Source organism: Ciconia boyciana, chromosome 13, assembly GCF_034638445.1.
Source record: "Ciconia boyciana chromosome 13, ASM3463844v1, whole genome shotgun sequence".
Classification (NCBI taxonomy): Eukaryota; Metazoa; Chordata; class Aves; order Ciconiiformes; family Ciconiidae; genus Ciconia; species Ciconia boyciana.
This window is the reverse complement of record NC_132946.1, coordinates 9,063,272-9,081,180: the sequence shown is the minus strand read 5'-3', so window position 1 is coordinate 9,081,180 and position 17,909 is coordinate 9,063,272. Positions and strand designations below refer to the sequence as shown.

The following is a 17,909-nucleotide window of genomic DNA, read 5'->3' as shown; positions in this document are numbered from 1 at the left end:
TCAGCCTGATAGTTGACAGACTTTCTTCAAGAGGATAGCAAGGCTACTACTAGAGTTTTCTCCTCAAGCTTGCAGATGAATTAAGAACACTGTTAGGTTGGGGATGTCAGGATTTTTGGATATCTGCCATGGTGGTATTGCTATATAGATAACCTTAAAACTACTGGCACACCAGGAGAAATATAACACTGTATGGGATATTGAGGATCTTTGAGGACTTCATTCGCTCTTTTAAGTGTGGAAGAACTAGCGATACATATATATACAGGTAACATAATGAAGACTGCTGGAATTCTTACAGGCAGTAGTGATTCTTGAGGATATCCTCCTCAGTCAGAATGCAGATCATCAGAGAGTAGGACAAGTTTAATGAAATAGAAGCTGCTTGGGGGTATTTGCAGCCAGGGTGTGTTATATAGTGGTCTATTAGTTCTTTTTATTTTCTCTCTTCCGTACCACTCCACTATCAGTGCTGACAAAGGGCTATGGGAATGTTTGCAGGCAGGGCAAATATTTCTTTAAAATGGAGGAGGGATGAGAAATCTGTAGAACTCTATAGTCAGACTACAAAGGAGAGTGTAAAGTTTAACTAGCAGACATGAAAGCAGCTTCTGGCTCCTTGATCACCAGTAGAGGCTTGCGTTTTGTACTCCAAAAGCATGCTACCTTATAGCTTTATTTCTGAGTTCAGTGTCCTTTTCTAGCTTGATTTTCTCTCATACATATAATGCATACATATTCTTGCAAAGGTCATGTTCTATAGAGTTTGGACAAACTGCCTTAATGTCTTCAAACTGATACTGTGTTAAAGAATGATACGTGTTTGAGAATATGGTGTTTATTTTAAATTATGTGTTTTGTTATGAACACTGCCTAAAATTGCTATTGAAGAAATGGTAAGCTTGCAAAAACTGTATTTTGAAACATTTTTTTTTCTTTTTTTTAATGTGCTTGGCCACTATTTTGGGACATGCTAGTAAGGGGAAATGTGAAGAGGAGAGTTTAGACCTTTAGACCCTTTGTTGCTTTTTTATCACTATGTTTTTCTCATGGACTGTATTCTCTTATCTTTACTAAGAATGAAATGCTGCTGTCAAAATGAATGAAAATAATTAATTTTTTCATTACTGTGCTGTCATGTTACTTCTGTTTAGCATTTGGCAATAAAAGACTTACTTGAACTTTTTTTTTAACTTAAATTTTCTATATTTTATCTGTAGAAACTCCTTGCTAAAATGGTAAGAATCTATGAGAAAAGAATTGACTGGCTATCTGTTGCTAGCAGAAGAATATGGGGAAGTGTTTGTGAAAGGAGGTACCGTACTTTGATAGCCCTTTTTTGTGTATTGGTGATGGCTCTAGTTTGCCAGCTTTTGCTTTGTGTGTTAAGTCAGCACCAAGGAATACGGGGCAGAAAATAGTCAGATGTAGAGACAACAGTTGCAGATATGACCAGCGTAAGCAATCCACTTTTGAAAACAGATATTGATATTCAGCTTTTTAAATGATCCAGTGAATTTACTGAATCCAGTGATTATCAGTCAACACAAAACTGCAATTTCCATGAGACAGAATGAGACTCTTAAATTTGAGTTATCTAGCAAGTAAGCCACACGTTTCAGATGTGTTTTGGATATTCAAGTACAGAGAAGGAAGAGGACCTGTTTAGGGCACTACATGTGCCAGTTCCCTGATTATTGCATAGCTTAAGAAAGATAGACTTTTCCATTATTGTTACTATTTTTTTAAAATCTCACCTTATGTTTTGCAGATTTTTTTTTAATATAGATTCAGTGTTTATACATTTTCATACATATCTAGAAGATACTTTCCCTGTTGAGTTACAGTACAGTGACTATAAGAATACATAATTAAATAATTTTTTTTTTTAATTAATAACATGTTTCTTATATAGGGTGGTTATACTTGTTGATATATCAGTGACAAACTCCATGTACATCACCCACATCCAGCATTCTTTGCGACTTTTACTTGAGGAACAAATGTCAAATAAGGATTACTTCAATATTATAGCGTAAGCAACTATTTAAGATTCTTTTAAAATAATTGTAACACATTGCAATGAAAGAAGTGTGCTGAGAGATTGTAGATACTAATGGGCATATTTTAGATTTTTTAAATTGTATTTACCATTTTATGATGAAGTAATTGCAAGAGTAGCACTGATTTATCATTTTTGGGTAGGTGTATGGATCAGATGCACAGAGACCAGACTAATAATTAAAAACCACTGTTTTGGGTGAGGCTTACTTAAACTGATTGCATCATACCTGCAACAAATTATTTTCCTGCTGTATTGTTCATAACAGTATCAATTCACATGTCAGAAACTTTTACTGGAAGAGGATTCTGGAGGTGTCTCAGGTACCATAACTGAGAACACCCTTTAAATTTTACAGTACCTCCAATACTTTTTAAAATACGTAATAGTTTTTGTATGTAATATAATTTGTATATGTAATTTGTATGTAAATGTAATAAAATTTTTTGCTCGACACTGGTAGTCAGAAACGTATAGCACAGCTGCTGAACAGCAGCTGGGCAGGTTTCTGAATGGCAGGTAAAAGCAAGAGCAGCTCATAGAGTTCCAAACCTGGTGGGAGAGCAGAGCTGTTACCTCACAAGAGATATACAAGCAGCATCTGAGGGTTGGGGTTGTTTTGTCACAATCCTTCCGCTGAGCTTTTACCAGCTCGCTTGGTATCCTGTTCAGGAAAGAAAAATGTAGTCTGACCCCCTACCTTGAAAATCTGACAACCCCTGAGTGATGCATAAATGTGAATAATTAAATTGTTTGAAATAGAAAATAATTAGCATCAAGCAATTTTACATCTGTAATACCCCAAATCAGATTTTTATTTTTCAGTGAATTTACTCCGTTTTTTTTTTTTGTTCTAAAGCATAGTCTGAAAATTAATTGCTTTTATCTTTCTGTGAAAGATTTGGGAGCGATATTGTGCCTTGGCAGCTGGAACTGGTTCCATCCCAACCAGAAAACTTACAAAATGCTTGGAGGTAGGATCACATAACTTTCCCATACATCTGAATTAAGTGAGTGTAGGTACCATGAAATAGATAAAACAGAGAAACAGATTTAAACAGCATTGTGAACAATTTACTTAATTGATAAATTTATCATATTACAAAAATAGTTTGCCGTGAACTGTTCTATGCTGATTGTTCATGACAGTTTGTTGTGAAGACAGCATTATAAATTTTAATATGTCCTACTGACTTTGTATTTCATATGTATACAGAATATGTATGTGTGCAGATATAGAAGTGTCTGTGTAAGAAATGCACAGGTTACATGAAGAATTGAAAACTGCTTCAAATTCAACTGGGATGTGAAAGCTAAACTATGTTTTTTTCCCCACATACCCTGGAAACAAATCCCAGGTTTCTGTTTGTGGAGTCACGCCCTTGGTGGTTTCATTATACCTCTGTGGTTTCGTTTTTATTCCTATAAGTTCTACTATATTACAATTTTTCTGCATAAAATTCAGAGATAATTCTTTCATCTCTATGCTCTGAATCTTATCTTAAAAACTGGTTTGCCATGGTGGCAGTACAGAAACTAGTGCAAATAATTTGGGTGATTATATAATCTGGTTTTGCTGTCTGTCATTGTCAAAAATTTTAGACTCCAGTGCAGTGTTATTTAAGATTCTTAGTTCTCTTTATTGCTTTGAGCAGAAACAAAAGCTTTTCTTGCTTCATTCTTTGAACTGTAAACATGTTCTTTAAGGTGGGTGTTGAGCTTGCAGTGCAAAGGGAGTAGAAACTTTATGAGTGCTCTCAGGAGAGCTGTGGAAGTAGATTTCAAAGACAAAGATAAACACAAATCACAAGGACTTTACCTGCTGACTACTGGAATACCTGATCAGGAAACAGTAAGTATCATCACAGGTTTTGCAACTCTTCTGTAAGTTCCTATCGGAATTAATCTCAACTTTTTTTTTTTCTTTTTTTTCCTTTTTGCTAGTCACCATGGTTTGTTGGCAGAATACTTCTCCTTTACATATCTAAGCCAGCACAACTATCAGGATCTCAAACTTCCATTTCTGCAGTTGCTATTCATGTGTTGGAGGTAGCAATTATTAATAATGTGGGAATCATAGAAAATTCAAGAGGTGTTTTTAGGATTCCTTTCCCACTCTAGCTCTGGCCATCACTTCACTGCAAATTTCTGAGTTTGAACAAACCAACTCTGATTTTTCATATGATATCATTTCCTTATAACTCATGGGAACAAAGCCACAAATAATTTTATGGAGGAACTCCATAGTATGCTATGTAGAGCCAGCTCCTATTTTTAATAACAGTAATCCATTGCTTGGGTATATGTTCATAGTGCATGTGCTCTGTGGCTGTTAAGCCATGTGCACAGCCTAGCGTTCATGAACATGTGGTAATCCAACTGGAATAACCATGCGTGCACAGTAGGGTGTCTCTTGCTTTTGTTACCAAACTTCTGGAAATTCTGGGCAAACTTAAGAAATCATTAAAAGCCCATGTGGTTAACAAGAAAACAAAGGATACATACAAAAAGGCAAAGGAATAGTTCCATCCCTACTTCTTTGCTTCAGTGCATGGCTACCTTGAAGTCCATGACCTTGTGTCTTTGATTCCCATAGCTACCCTGTCTCACTTCAGGCTGCAGCAATGCTGTTGCCATTGTCACTAGTAATAGTGATAGCATGATTTGAGGAGGCATTCAGCTACTCAGGGTATGTTCCTGTACTGAATTGCTCAGATTGGGAGTGTTTGTACATCAGTTCAGGAACCAGTGGAATAGATGGAAGTTTGTCTGAGGTAGAGGGTCACTACTGATTTCTTTTTTTTTTTTTTCTTTTTTCTTCTCTGTCTTGCAGCACACAATCAGTGCTTATGTGTCTGAGGTTTGCAGAGGTTTTGATTTGCAGCTTCATGTCTGTCTGTTTAATGTAATGGAGGATGTTGACTCCAATGGGATTATTCCAGCCCGCTATGCTAACCCAGCTGAAACTGCCATTGCTTTTAAAGAAATAGTACAGGCAGCCAATGGGAGATTTCATTGGTTTGGAGAAGCAGGTATGTGAAAAGGAAAGTCAGCACATACTTCTTTTTCAATAATTAAATAATATTTATTAATGTTTTTTTTCCCCCCAAATCAAATAGTTTACTTTTTAGGATGTAATAATGCTATACTAGCACTGAGATAAAAACAGAAGTCCTAGTTTGATTAAGGTTTTCAGTTGTACTGCAGAATATTATAATGCAGCCTTTATGCAGGAATTTGATTTTTTTTTTTTTTTTCCCTATTTGAATTCACTGTGTTCTGCTAGGTACTTTAAAGATGCACATTTAAAATGTAGTTACTAATGTGGTACATCTAGGCTGCCTGGCATATAGGAAACAAAGGCTTTTTGATTCTTTTCATTGATATTTGGCATGCTCTACAAATTGTTGTACACTTTAAAAAATATGTATTTTGTACACTTAAAAACCCCACACTGATTATATTTGATTATCAGGTATTTTTGAAAGTGATGATATCACTGTTATTGTGTCTGAAATGGAAAAAGCAAACAACTACTCCCAAAAGGTATGAATTATATGTATCTTTTTAAGTTATGTTTTTCTTCAGAAAAAAATTCAACAGTGTTTGTTTAGCTGACAATGCAGAAGATTAGACAAAATGAAAATCCTTGTGAGATGGGCCGGAATGCTCTAGAGTGTGAGAATAGTCACTGTAGAGTAAATATGGCCTAGAAAGCAGTTCTACAATAGCACTGCAGTGATTGGTGTTGGACTGGCCATGATTCCTAATGAAATACAAGGAGTTTGCAATTGAAGTGATTCTCCTTTTTGTTGCCAATCCAATGATGAATTCTTCTCAAGTAGAATTAATTGTTCATTATGATTATATATATATATATATATAAATATATTAAAAAGTTACATATTATATATAACAAATATATAATATTAAGTTCCTGTAAGTCACAGCGGAGGGAGGGGTTGTCATTGGCACAATACATTTGTTCAATTCTAAAACAATTGTTTTTTGAAGTGTACTAAGGACGTAGAATTAGACCATATCTCTCCATATTACATGCACTTGACTTTTTCCAAAGGTATCTAACAAAGTGACTGAAGCAATATAGCCAGCATGGCAGTAAGGTTGTTGCTTCTTACAAAAGTGTGATTAGAAAGATATATGCAGTAAGATATATGTCCAGAGGTCTGAGCACCTTGTTGCATGCAAGTCTGAGTCACAAAAGGATTTTTTAAAAGAGGAGTTGGTGAATATTCAATGGGATCTTAAAATATTTTGTTGTCATTTAATAGTTGCACGTACTTGGTTCATCATCTTCCAGTTTGCTCTGGTCTTGATATGTGTACTGTTGCCTTTTCTTTTAGAATGTTTGCTCAGAGCAAGGAGGATTTCCTTCCTATGTGTTTGAGCAAGCACAGCACAAAGGGGTTCCTATTTAGTTAGAGGTGTTAAGCATTACCAAATTAATATGTTTGGTATTAATTTTATTTTTTATTGAAGTAATAAATACAGAATGCCTGTCTTTGAAAACGTCATTCACTTAAATTTCACATATATTAATCACTAAATGATGTGAACTTCCATTTCAGTGTGCATTCCTAGTGGAATCCTTGAAGCAACGTTCAGTAAATCGGTCTGCTAATCCATCTATACCAGAAGGAGACTCAAACATCCCTACAAAGAAAGAGAAAAGAAGGCCACAGAAGTTGCCATCTCCTAAACCCACAGCTCTGAGTCTGGCTAGAATGGTTTGAAACGGTCCCGTTTTTAAGATGCTGTGTGTTTTAATTAGAGATCCTACCCAACTATCAGATGCTGCTCTTTGGGAGAGAAGTGCTCAGGCTGAAAATTTGAAGGAAGTAAAACAGCACTGTGATAGTACTCTGAATTTACATTTTAATTTGCATTCAAAATGCTACATAAACAAAAAAGTACATCTTACTAACTCCTGCTGAGTAATTAATTATAATAGAACCACATTGTAGTGTCTAAAATTGTCTAAATAATCCCTCCTCTGACCTTAAAAATTTAGTGCTTAATGAAAGCAAAGGCAAAGCAGAAATGTGCTTTACCAAGTAACGTCTATTTTACAAGCCCTTCTAGGAAATACTGAATTTTATGGTATCCTGCTCATTTACAGATGAGACAGCTGCAGCTGAGTAGCATGTCTTTGGCCACACAGAGAGCCAGTATAAAACAAGAAATAGGATTCAGGATTCGTTTCCTGCCCACTGTGCTTATTTCCATGGAGTTACACTACTGAGTCCTTTGGGATTTTGTTAATGTTTTCCATGTTAATTTTGACTGCGTATGCATCTGTTTTGAGTGGGTGTGCAAGTCTGTAATATACATAAATGGTCAGTGCTTACCACTTTGGTGTATAAATGACTAGACACTGAACTGCCTATTGCAAAGGATGTAGTTCACACTTGACCTGGAATTTTCAGGTCTCATCTTTGAAATGGGAATGGCACTCTTAAGTGTAGGTGTGTGCATGTTGCAAAGACCTTTGTAGGTAAGCTCAAACAGGTCTTCCATGCTATTTTATAAAAAACAACATATTCTCAACACCTCTTCACAAACGCAGGAAAAAAGTAATCACTCAGAGATATGACTACATAGCATAGTTTTACAGGGATTAAACTTGTAGAAAACTGATACAGGTTTGTCTGTAGATGTTTGGTGATATTTATAGTAGAGCTTTATGTTAAATTAGATGTCAGTTACTTGAAGGTTCTGTGTCACAGCAAAAGTCTGATAGGGTTAAACAAGTGTTCATGTTGTTTAGCAGACTGCTAAGCCTCTAGAGGGTTGAGCCATACCTAAAGGAATAATTACCGGTCAGCACTAGGTTTCCAATATTCAATAAAACTCTGAGGAAAATACTATATTCTATAAAACAGTGCCATTACCATACTAGACTGCTCCTTCAAGTGGCAAAAATGGTCCAAACTGGTCTGCTTGTAGATGTTAGTCTTTAGTTTTATGTCAGCAGTTTTATGGCAGATGTAACTGGCAAGATAATTAAAAGAGAGCAATTAAAGTTACTTAACCTAGCAAGAAATCACAAATTAACAAGTCATCATGGCAATCTGCTGACTTGTTACAAGAGCCAGAGTAAAACAGGAATTAGAGAATAATGAAGGATAGTTCCAGTTTTGAATAACACAGTTATGATCCAACTAAAATACTTTTAAACCTGTTTTTTATTATATGTGCTTATAGTGTATTAAAGACAACCATGGTGCAGAGAGAAATGCTTCCGTAAGAGTACTGGCATGGCGTCCTACTAGTGCCAAAGCAGAAATTCCACCAGGTCTGTATGGATTAGGGGCTTTTTGTCTTCAGTTTCTTTGGGTTAAAATAAAATATTAAATCAGAGCTTTAAGTTAAGTTTTAGAAACACTTGCAATTTTAATCTTTAATCAGACTGATAGGAAACGTTGTTTTGAAATTACTTCGGTATAAGTTTTAGCCGTAATGTATCTAGCTTTCTTGTGAGAGGAACACTGCACAGCTGTATAACTATTTCCAGGTCATATGATTGGATATCCATCCTACATCAGGAAATGTCAAATGTATGTGGTGGAAAGTAGAGCCCTGCTTTGTCCCATGCCTGAAGCCATAATTAAAACCTCACTTCTCTTGGTTTTCAATTTATACTCCATTTTTTTTCAAAGGCTCAACAATTCAGATTTATTATTTTATTAGTTCAATATGTATATTTCTGCTAGTACTGTTAGATCCCATCGTAATTAATACGCTGTTCCACTTGATTTATTTATGATCCAGTAATGAAGGAAAAAAACCCACAAATGTCAGGTTATCTGAAGTGCTGACTCTTGCAACTGCTCCTGGTATATGGAACAGCTCTTAAATTGATTCCAGTCACTGCTGGTCCCTTCAAGTCCAATTCCTTTCTCCTCCATTATTGTAATTTTCCTGTGTTTTTTCTTTGCATCTTTGCTAACATCTGCAAATTTGTTTTTCATTAAATTTAAGTCTTGAAATCTACTGATTTATTGAAATTAGGTTGTTGATATGTAGCAGTGTTTACAAATCTGGATTCATATTTGCATATGAGGTGCTTTGTACAATATTAATTGGCTTTTCCAACAAATGCTATGCTTATTGTAAACCCCTGATCTTTTCAGATTATGTGCTATGACATTCTTCCTGATGATAATTTATAAATTTGTAAAGGTTTTGGTTCCATTTCTATGAAAGTAGCATAAGTAGTTCTATAATATGGATTTTTCTTAACCAATATCTAAGGAAATTAAGTATTTATAATTATGGCAATAGGAAATTATGAACTGAAGAACAGAGTTGCATGTAAGAGTTTTATCTAGCTGAAGGAAGTCGACATCTTTTTTTTTTTTTTTTTTTTTTTAGCTCAAACAATTAAAAAATGGCCTCAGACTGAGAATAAAAGAAAACATAAACCAAGGAAGCAGCCAGAGTTTTCTGTGTCAGTATTTTATACTGATAAAGGAAGAAATGTGGGTACGTGTTATCAGGATATGATGGGTGAAGCCTTTTTACTATCAGCATTTTTATTATAAAACTGTTAGGACGTTAGCCACTGATAATCTATGTGTTTTAAATAGTGAGTGGAAGTGAATTTCACGTATCAAATAGTGGTGGGTTGTTTTGGTTTGATGTTTGGGGTTTGGGGGAGGGTTGGCTCTTTTTGGCTCCTTTTGGTTTTTTGGGTGTTTTGTTTTGTTGGGTGGTTTTGGGGTGCTTTTCTTGTTGGGTTTTGTTTTGTTTTGTTTTTTGTAAAGTCCTTTGGGATCTTTTGGTCAAAGATGCTCTAAGGAAAAATGGTGTCATCATGGTTTAGATTATTACAGAATATCTGGTTTGGAATCTTTTGAAGGTGACAATTTTTAAAAATAAGTGATTTTTTGAAGGTACTTTGATGTATAGAAACTTTTGCATTTTTTTAAAAATGTGGAATTGTGTATGAAATGCTAGTCTCTGGGTTTTGGGTTTTGGTTTGGTTTGGTTTTTTAATCAACAGTCATATGTGATTCAAAAGGGCTATTATTTAAACCTAGGGTTCCCAATATTACTTTGTTCATTTTCTTAACTAGGTACAGTATACCGAAAGTATCCAAAGCTAATGTGCATAAGAAAGTCTGTTCCCTCTGTTACACTGCCAAAAAAAGAGGAAATCTGTTCAAGCAAAGAGGTATTTTGTTCCTTACTAATAAATTGCCATTTTAGAATTATCCATATGAATTAATGTGAACATGTTAATTGTGATTCTGTACAATGTATTATTACTTAAACTGTTCTAATATTTACTAACAACCAGTTGCTCCATTTGTTTGTCTTACAAGTGGCTGACCAAGTACAGTATTAAAAAGCTTAAACTGGAGTTGCCCAGACTGATGTTTGGTCCAGGCTGTACTCACCAAAAGAAAACTGTGGAGTCTCTGCACAAGAAAGTGTCGGCAAAATACTGTACTATCTTCCCTAGTGTAGATATCAATGTAAGCTTTTGCAGATGTCATATACCTACATCATTGAAAGACTTTGTATTTGTTTAAGACAATGCATGTTGATCAATGTTTGTGGCTTGGTAGTGTGATGTTCCCTCCACTATTCCCTGTTCTTTCTAAATCATCCTTCTATTAGAAAGCTAGAGAAGGTCTTTTATTCACCACAAAAAATATTTAGTGTGTTTGAAGTGCAAACTGCATGGGATCTTTAGAACGTATGGCGTCTCCTCTGCTCATACAGTGTGAAAAATAATTTTAAAATTTTAAGTAAAGCTTTTAAAAATCATGTATGAGTCAAAACTGGGAAAATGTTGGATCTTGATTGTTTCAGTTTGTGTAATGACTGGAGAGAAGCATAGAAAGTTAGGTCCAGAATATTATTGCTCTATTATATCTATAAAATTGTCAGAAATAATGCAACAGATGCATCTGTCCAGTCAAATTACATAACTTTGTTGCCCAGCACAACTGGCTGAGATGAGAACTAGGTTTTCCTAATTTGGGTAAACCAGTTATTTAGTAGCAACAGAGTTGCAAAAATTTTCTTACACTATTTCATAGAGGTAAAGACAAAAAACCTAATCTCCCTGATTTCTAATGCAGACATTGCATGTATAGCAGCTGAGCTCAAATCTCCTGAAGTAAGATGCTCTTGTACAAACTGATTTTTTCCAGGGGGTTGTGAAACATCTGCAGTTTCAATCTAAAGAACTGGAAATCTACACTGAACAACTGGAGAAAGTGTTGCGGCGCTATATACAAAGAATACAGTGGCTTCTGTCAGGTATTGGTGTGCATCTGTTTTTCTATAAAGCACAACTTAAACATACATAAAATCTTCTTATCTACTATGTCTAATAGAATAAATCTGAACATAAATCTGGACCTCAAATATGAATAAAGGTCATCCGTTTTGCATTTCATTGAAATTTTAAAAAGTACTTTTATGACAATAAAATACGAATACAAGAGAATTCAACATCTGTGTAGCTGATAAACATCTAGCTTGCTGTGAAGTAATTAGGGCTGTGATGTAAGTTTTTCCTTTTTGTATGTTGTGTTCATGAATACAAGGTTCCTGGTGTCAGAAGCTTTCTATCAACAGAATATATACAATAACAAATACAAGCAAAATTAGCTTTTCTGTTTCTTTTGCTAAGAATCTGTCCTATTTAGAAGTTCAGCATTACTGCTGCTGTAAAGTATTTTGATCCCTCTGTTGCTCATAAAGATCTTTGTTGGGAAACAGTTTAATTTTTGCTGGATTGTAAAGTAGGAGCTACAAATTTTTTTTAATGCAAGTTGCTACAGTTGGCTAGTAATTAATGCTTGACAGAGCTAGATTTGAAATGGCAGAAGACTTTTCTATTATTAACCTTTGAACTACCTTGTTTCCACACAGATTAGAATTTAGTATGTAGAAATGTGCCCAGAATAACCCCTAAAGACTGAAGATTTTACAGTATGCTCAATAAAATAGTATGTTCAATAAAATAAGCCTATGTAATGACAATTAGTTTTAATGTTCTGGCCTAGGAAGCCGAAGATTGTTTGGTACCATTTTAGAAGGAAATGTCTGTGTTTTGATTGATACATCTGGTTCCATGGACCCATATTTGCCACATATCACAAAAGAACTTACCTCTCTTATCTGGGAACAGCTGAGAAGAAATGAAGTCAGGTATGATGAACTACTGATAAAAAATGAAATCTGCACTAATTATTATGTAATAAGATTACTTAATAATTAATATAGTACTGAAACACAATACAGGTAATTATTATATGTTAGTGCATAATATGCATGTGACATGAACTGCTTTTTCTGTTCTTCTTTTTAACCAACTTTTAATTCTGAGCTCTCTAAGATTTGAGCCTTGTTTGCCGTAGGCTGATGCTGTTTATCCTTTTGGGCTCAGCATTCCCATAGATTTTCTGCTCAGGCAGAGTGAGATGTGCTTTCTGACTCTTCCAAAGCTGAAGACCTTAATCGAATACTAAGCTCTTGGTTTTGGTTTTGGGTTTTTTTCAGTTTGGTTTGGTTTGGTTTTTTTGTTTTGTTTTATTGGGTTTGGGTTTGGTTTTTTGTTCCTGGGTTTGTTTTTTTTTATTTCAAAACTGGCTTATCTGAAGTGACTGATAGTATTGGTTAGGGTTAAATGTTGTGGGCCATCTTTCTCCTCAGGTTTAACCTGCTGAGATTTGCAGACAATACACAGAGTTGGAAGGAGTGTCTTGTAGAGGCAACTGATGAAACATGTCATGATGCTGTGCAGTGGGTGTCCAGATTCCATGCTCATGGTAATACATGCATTCTTATGGCTTTACAGGTTAGTAAACTGTGTACCACATTTTGGAGAAGACATCGTGTCTTGTGGTGATAAAACACTTCCATCTGACTGATAATATTTTAGGAAAATTATTTGGTCAAGGCATGCAACACTTTTATATGCCAAACACTGAACCGATCTGGAATCAAGCTACTGTTCCTGTTCCCAGGGCTCATAGATATTAGAATTCATTGCTCATACTGAGTTTAAGAAAAAAGAACACAAATTCTTTGTGTTCAAAGAATACTGGAGAGAGGAAAGCCAGTTGCTCAAAATGATGCTTATGTACAACTGTGGCTGTGATATATTTGCTCTGGGTCACACAGGGATTTTAAAGCAGTGTTTGTTGGAATCACATGGGCATTGAGTACAGCTCTTGAACTTCAATAAGAGATGAAAAAACTTTTCTCCTATAAAAATTCTCAGTGTAGAAATTATCTAGTAATAATAATTTAAAACAGAGACTGAAAGAACTTGCAATTTCATGAGATTTAAAATTTGAATCAAAAAAGAAACGTTGCCTTTAATGGTTCTTCTCCAGACACCCTTGCAGAATCTCCTTAAAAATTTTATGGAATTCATGGTGAATCAAGTCCAGTAGAACTGTAAGGCATGTCTGTATTACAAAAATATCCACTGAGTCAGTTACTGTAGCAAGTTTTCATAATATAAAAAGGCCAAGTCCTAGTGAGCCTGATTTTCAGACATTAAGCATCTTTAACTTCCACAAAATGTGATGTAAAAATCTTCTGTCAGCAGTTCTCCAAAACCAGTTAATTTGCTTATTTCAATGAGTCAGTTTTTGGTGATGCCCTTCTTATGAATATATTGCCTTATGCTACAAATTAGCTACTTGTTTATTTTGCAAATTTATATCCTTGATCTCTTTCATACTTACTAACTTGATCAATGATCAAGTTAGTACTTGATCATTAGTTAGTACTTGATCATACTTACTAACTTGATCAATACTAACTTGATCAATGATGTGGTAAATATAAAACTATCTTAAATCATTGGAATAGTGTTTTCATTCTTAAGTATAACTTTTCATATAAATGTACTAATTATTTAAGCTTATTTTCTGCTTTTCAGAAGGCTCTCAGTTTCCAAGGTATAGAGGCACTGTATGTGTTGACTGATGGAAAACCAGACACCAGTTGCAGTCTGATTTTGAAAGAAATGGAAAGATTGAGAAAGAAACAAGATATTAAAATCCACACCATTTCTTTTAGCTGTACAGACAGGTATATGATACTTTGCAAGAAAAACAAAAAAAATCTTTAAAATTACTAGCTTGTTTATTGTCAAAAGGCTGTGTTATCAAAATGGGCCACGTGCTCAGTTCACTGAACACCAGGATTGAGCTAGACATTCATGCATGTGGGAACTGGGAAGGCTGTTCTGACACAGGTAATTGCCACATGGCCTTAATCTCCCACAGTTTATGTCCTTGAGAGAGTTGCCTTTCATGCACACAGAGAAGTGATATGCATCACTAGTCTCCAGCACTGAGGTCATTCCTGTAGTTCTATCATTAGTCTATCATATACACATCCCTGTAGAGGCATAAAAAGTTAATACAGTGACCTGGACTGGAATCAGGAGTACTAGGAATGTGCTAATGCCAGCCATGGGGGAGCGTGGGTTAAAGATATATCTCTGGATGTTCCTTTTCAGGGATCTTTGCATTGTCCAGAATTGGGGACCATGGGACAATATCAAAAAGTATGTGCTCCTCTAGATTCTCATTCATGGTTGTGGCTGTGTGATGCAGGGAGCACATAGCCAAACAGGCCACCAGTTCTTCACACTTTCTAGAATAGGTGCATGTCCACTCTGCCACCTCAAAATGCAGTAGTTGTCTCAGGTCGTCAAGAACTCAGCCTTTGTATTCTTTAACTGAATGCAGCATTGCCTGACAACCCTCCTGTCCCAGTGGCAGTCATGAGGCTGACAACTTCTGAATAAGGCTGTTGGGTTATCCAGCTGCCATGAGAAATTTTTGACCCTCTCATAGCACAGACTGACAAGCAGTGTTGTTTGTCTTAGGTCCTAGGTTGCATCCTGCTGAACTGTGGGATGGATGTTGCCACAGCAATGGAATAGAGCTGTAAAAAGAGATTAAAAAGTGAAAGAAATAAAAGGTTCAGGAGGGTGAACATGCAACAGAAAATATCGTCATAGGAAAGACAAAAGATTTCAAAGCAGGAGTGAGGATGGATGAGGAAAGACCAGGAGAATCTCAAGGAAGTCTGAGAGATGATAGTCATGAGAAAATAGGGCACACACGATGCTTGGACCATTCTGTAGAGCTTCAGGGTGTTTTCAGAGTTCTGGATGTTTCAGGAGTAATCTGTGGGCATGTCTGCTAGGTGTACACTGGAGAATGTTGTGGTAGTACAACCACACTAATACCTGATAAAATGTTGAGAGCATATGTGGACTGGAGTTTCTAGATCAGTCTTCTACTAAAGGAGTATAGTTTGCACACAACAGAGCTACTATGAGAGCCAAACCAACACTTGGCAGACAAAAATAATTGGGGGATTTGCTTCAAAACTCCATTACTGCTCCAAATTAAATTGGCCAGATCCTATACTGCTATGGTAGCTAATAGACCTTAAAGCTAAATCCCTCAAAAGATGACAGTTAGTTTGGATGTCATTTTTCAAGCCATTAAGGGGAGAAGCAGTAGACCTCTTGATACATAGTCTGTGGTCTTTGTGATTTTGGAAGTGAGTTTTGACAGAAAGAGAGTGTTATTTTGTAAGCTTTTATATATCTTCCTTTCTGGTAAAAACTTTGAATTATTGGTCCTAAGTTGAAAAAGCCAACTTTAAGTAATTATGAACAGTCTTTTAATTATTAATATTTTGAGTTAATTTATTTGCATATCATTTGGTTAACTAGTCACTAGCCAATAACTGTCTGTTAAGGAAATCTGCTAATAAGGGAGAAAGACGTCACTTCTGACTATGAGTTACTCTGAAACAAAATCTGCTGCTTCCTTTCAAAGAAATCTTCTAGTTAGTTGTGGCGATTTTAGTGTCCAGTTCTAGAATGGAATCAGTCCTTGCAGCTTACTTGAAATTAATGGATGTATGACTATTTTTGACTTTGCAATGCTAGTGCTTGGGAGACAAGACTCTAAAATGATGTATAAATGGCAGTAACAGTGTGTGATTTAGCATACTTGCAATAAGAATACAGTTAACAACTGTACCAGTTATCCCAATGGTTCTTGTTGGACAATAACAAGTAATAGAGGCTTAGGCAAGAGAATAAAATATGGGGCATGCACAAAATGTTCTTTCCCTTTATGGAGTATCCCAGCTTTTGGGTTTCTTCCCCTGTGTAAAATATTACTGCCCTTTACCTGCCAACCTGGCTTCTGGATTTCTTGGTTTAGTCTCTTTTTTTGGTTCTATTGCTACACTGAACCTCTTGTCCAAAGATAGCCTGGTTTTGGAGCTTATGACAGCTAAGCAGTGTATATTCTTCATTAGCAACTGACAATTAGAAATTATACTGAAGTTTATAATCATGTCCTCCAAACTATTTGTTTTAATGTAATATTTTTTGAGGAATTCTTAGAAATTCTTTTTCTATTGTTGTTGCTTTCAGATAAATAATTTTCAGAAGTAACTTACTACTTTGTTGTTAACAGAGGAGCTAATGAATTTCTGAAGAAGCTTGCTTCCCAAACAGGAGGGCGCTACCATTGCAGTTTTGGAGATGTGGATGAACAATTAGCAGCACACAGAATGTTGACAGAGGGGCTTGATGATGAAGATGTATGTTAAATAGATTGATTTTATTGGGTTTGGTTTTGTTTCATTTTGACTTAGTTCTTCATCAGTAGTCAAACTACATTTAAAAAAGAAAAGTCATGAGAAAAATTGATACAAGACTCCTAAAATACTTCACATTGAAACTGAAAAGAGAAATCTTAATATCTGGCTTTGCCGCTCTGCTAGCTGCCTTGGTCAGGTGACCAAACCCATGAAAAAAGTATACAATGCAATATAGTTTTTGAAAGAGAAGCAAAAAAATCTTGTATCTGGCACTGTGGTTTTTAAGTTAACTTTAGCTTTTACTGTGCCTTCTTATCCTTACCATCTTGTGTTTCATTTAAGTAATTATAAAATTATTATACAGTGTCTAGCACATTAATGTTCCAGCAGGAGACCTCAGGGATTGCCACAGCAGAAAAATATGCTAGTGAACAGAACCATATGCAATCCAGAGTTGCTCTGGTCTCCCCTTGTAAGACCAAGACCCTCTCTGCAAGTAGACAGGAGTAGGGAGATTTAGAGCTTAGGCTCAGTTACTTACATTGGTAGAAACTGAAAATAACAAATAGGTGCAAGTTAAAGTAGAATATTTTAATTCTGTTTTCAGGATCCAGTTTTCCCTTACTTTGAAGGAGATGATTTAAAGAAACTTACTCAAGAAGTAGCAAAAGCTAGAAGTTTCTTAAAGCAGGCAAAATCTTTAAGGTGAGTATTTATCAAGAATCTTTCAATAATTGCTTTTTTATTTCATGAAAGGAAGACAAGAATGTCTGACTTCCATTGTCTGCTGTTTAAAAAAGAATTGCTGTTTCTTTCCTTGTACTGTCAATTTTAGTGGCTTTTTGAGGCTTGGAAAGTGACATGCAAGCAAGCTGTCTGCTTCAGAGGGATTTAGTTTTAAGGTCTTACACAATTAGCTACCATCATAGTAAAGGATCTGAGTAGATTCTAACAATGTGTTAAACTTCAGAGCTGTTGTTTTCTCTCAGTTGTTGTCCCTCCATTTCTTACGTCAAAGAGAAATTACATTAAGTTGTTCCTCTCCTTGCTGAGTTTTGTCATCTGCCAAATCAATGTATTTCTCTTTGTGTATATTATTAAAAGAGGAAATTGACTCTTGTTAATGTGGTGCAATGTTCTTTTTAGTAACTCTTCCTTTAGTATGACTTCTTACTCATAAATACAAATTACTTTTATTTTCCAAAATCTG

At 35.4% G+C, this 17,909-nt stretch overlaps 1 protein-coding gene across 1 annotated transcript in view; it reads left to right on the top strand.

The window, feature by feature from the left end:
• VWA3A (von Willebrand factor A domain containing 3A) overlaps window positions 1-17,909 on the top strand; it is a 35,019-nt gene that overhangs the window by 13,990 nt on the left and 3,120 nt on the right. Inside the window, exons 15-31 of the mRNA XM_072878386.1 lie at window positions 1,221-1,315; window positions 1,916-2,035; window positions 2,962-3,036; window positions 3,770-3,914; window positions 4,896-5,094; window positions 5,538-5,608; window positions 6,652-6,810; window positions 8,288-8,378; window positions 9,458-9,568; window positions 10,162-10,259; window positions 10,411-10,563; window positions 11,248-11,356; window positions 12,109-12,253; window positions 12,758-12,902; window positions 13,998-14,149; window positions 16,573-16,699; window positions 17,307-17,404. Coding sequence (XP_072734487.1) covers window positions 1,221-1,315; window positions 1,916-2,035; window positions 2,962-3,036; window positions 3,770-3,914; window positions 4,896-5,094; window positions 5,538-5,608; window positions 6,652-6,810; window positions 8,288-8,378; window positions 9,458-9,568; window positions 10,162-10,259; window positions 10,411-10,563; window positions 11,248-11,356; window positions 12,109-12,253; window positions 12,758-12,902; window positions 13,998-14,149; window positions 16,573-16,699; window positions 17,307-17,404 — 2,093 coding nt within the window. The remainder of the gene's footprint in view (window positions 1-1,220; window positions 1,316-1,915; window positions 2,036-2,961; window positions 3,037-3,769; window positions 3,915-4,895; window positions 5,095-5,537; window positions 5,609-6,651; window positions 6,811-8,287; window positions 8,379-9,457; window positions 9,569-10,161; window positions 10,260-10,410; window positions 10,564-11,247; window positions 11,357-12,108; window positions 12,254-12,757; window positions 12,903-13,997; window positions 14,150-16,572; window positions 16,700-17,306; window positions 17,405-17,909) is intronic.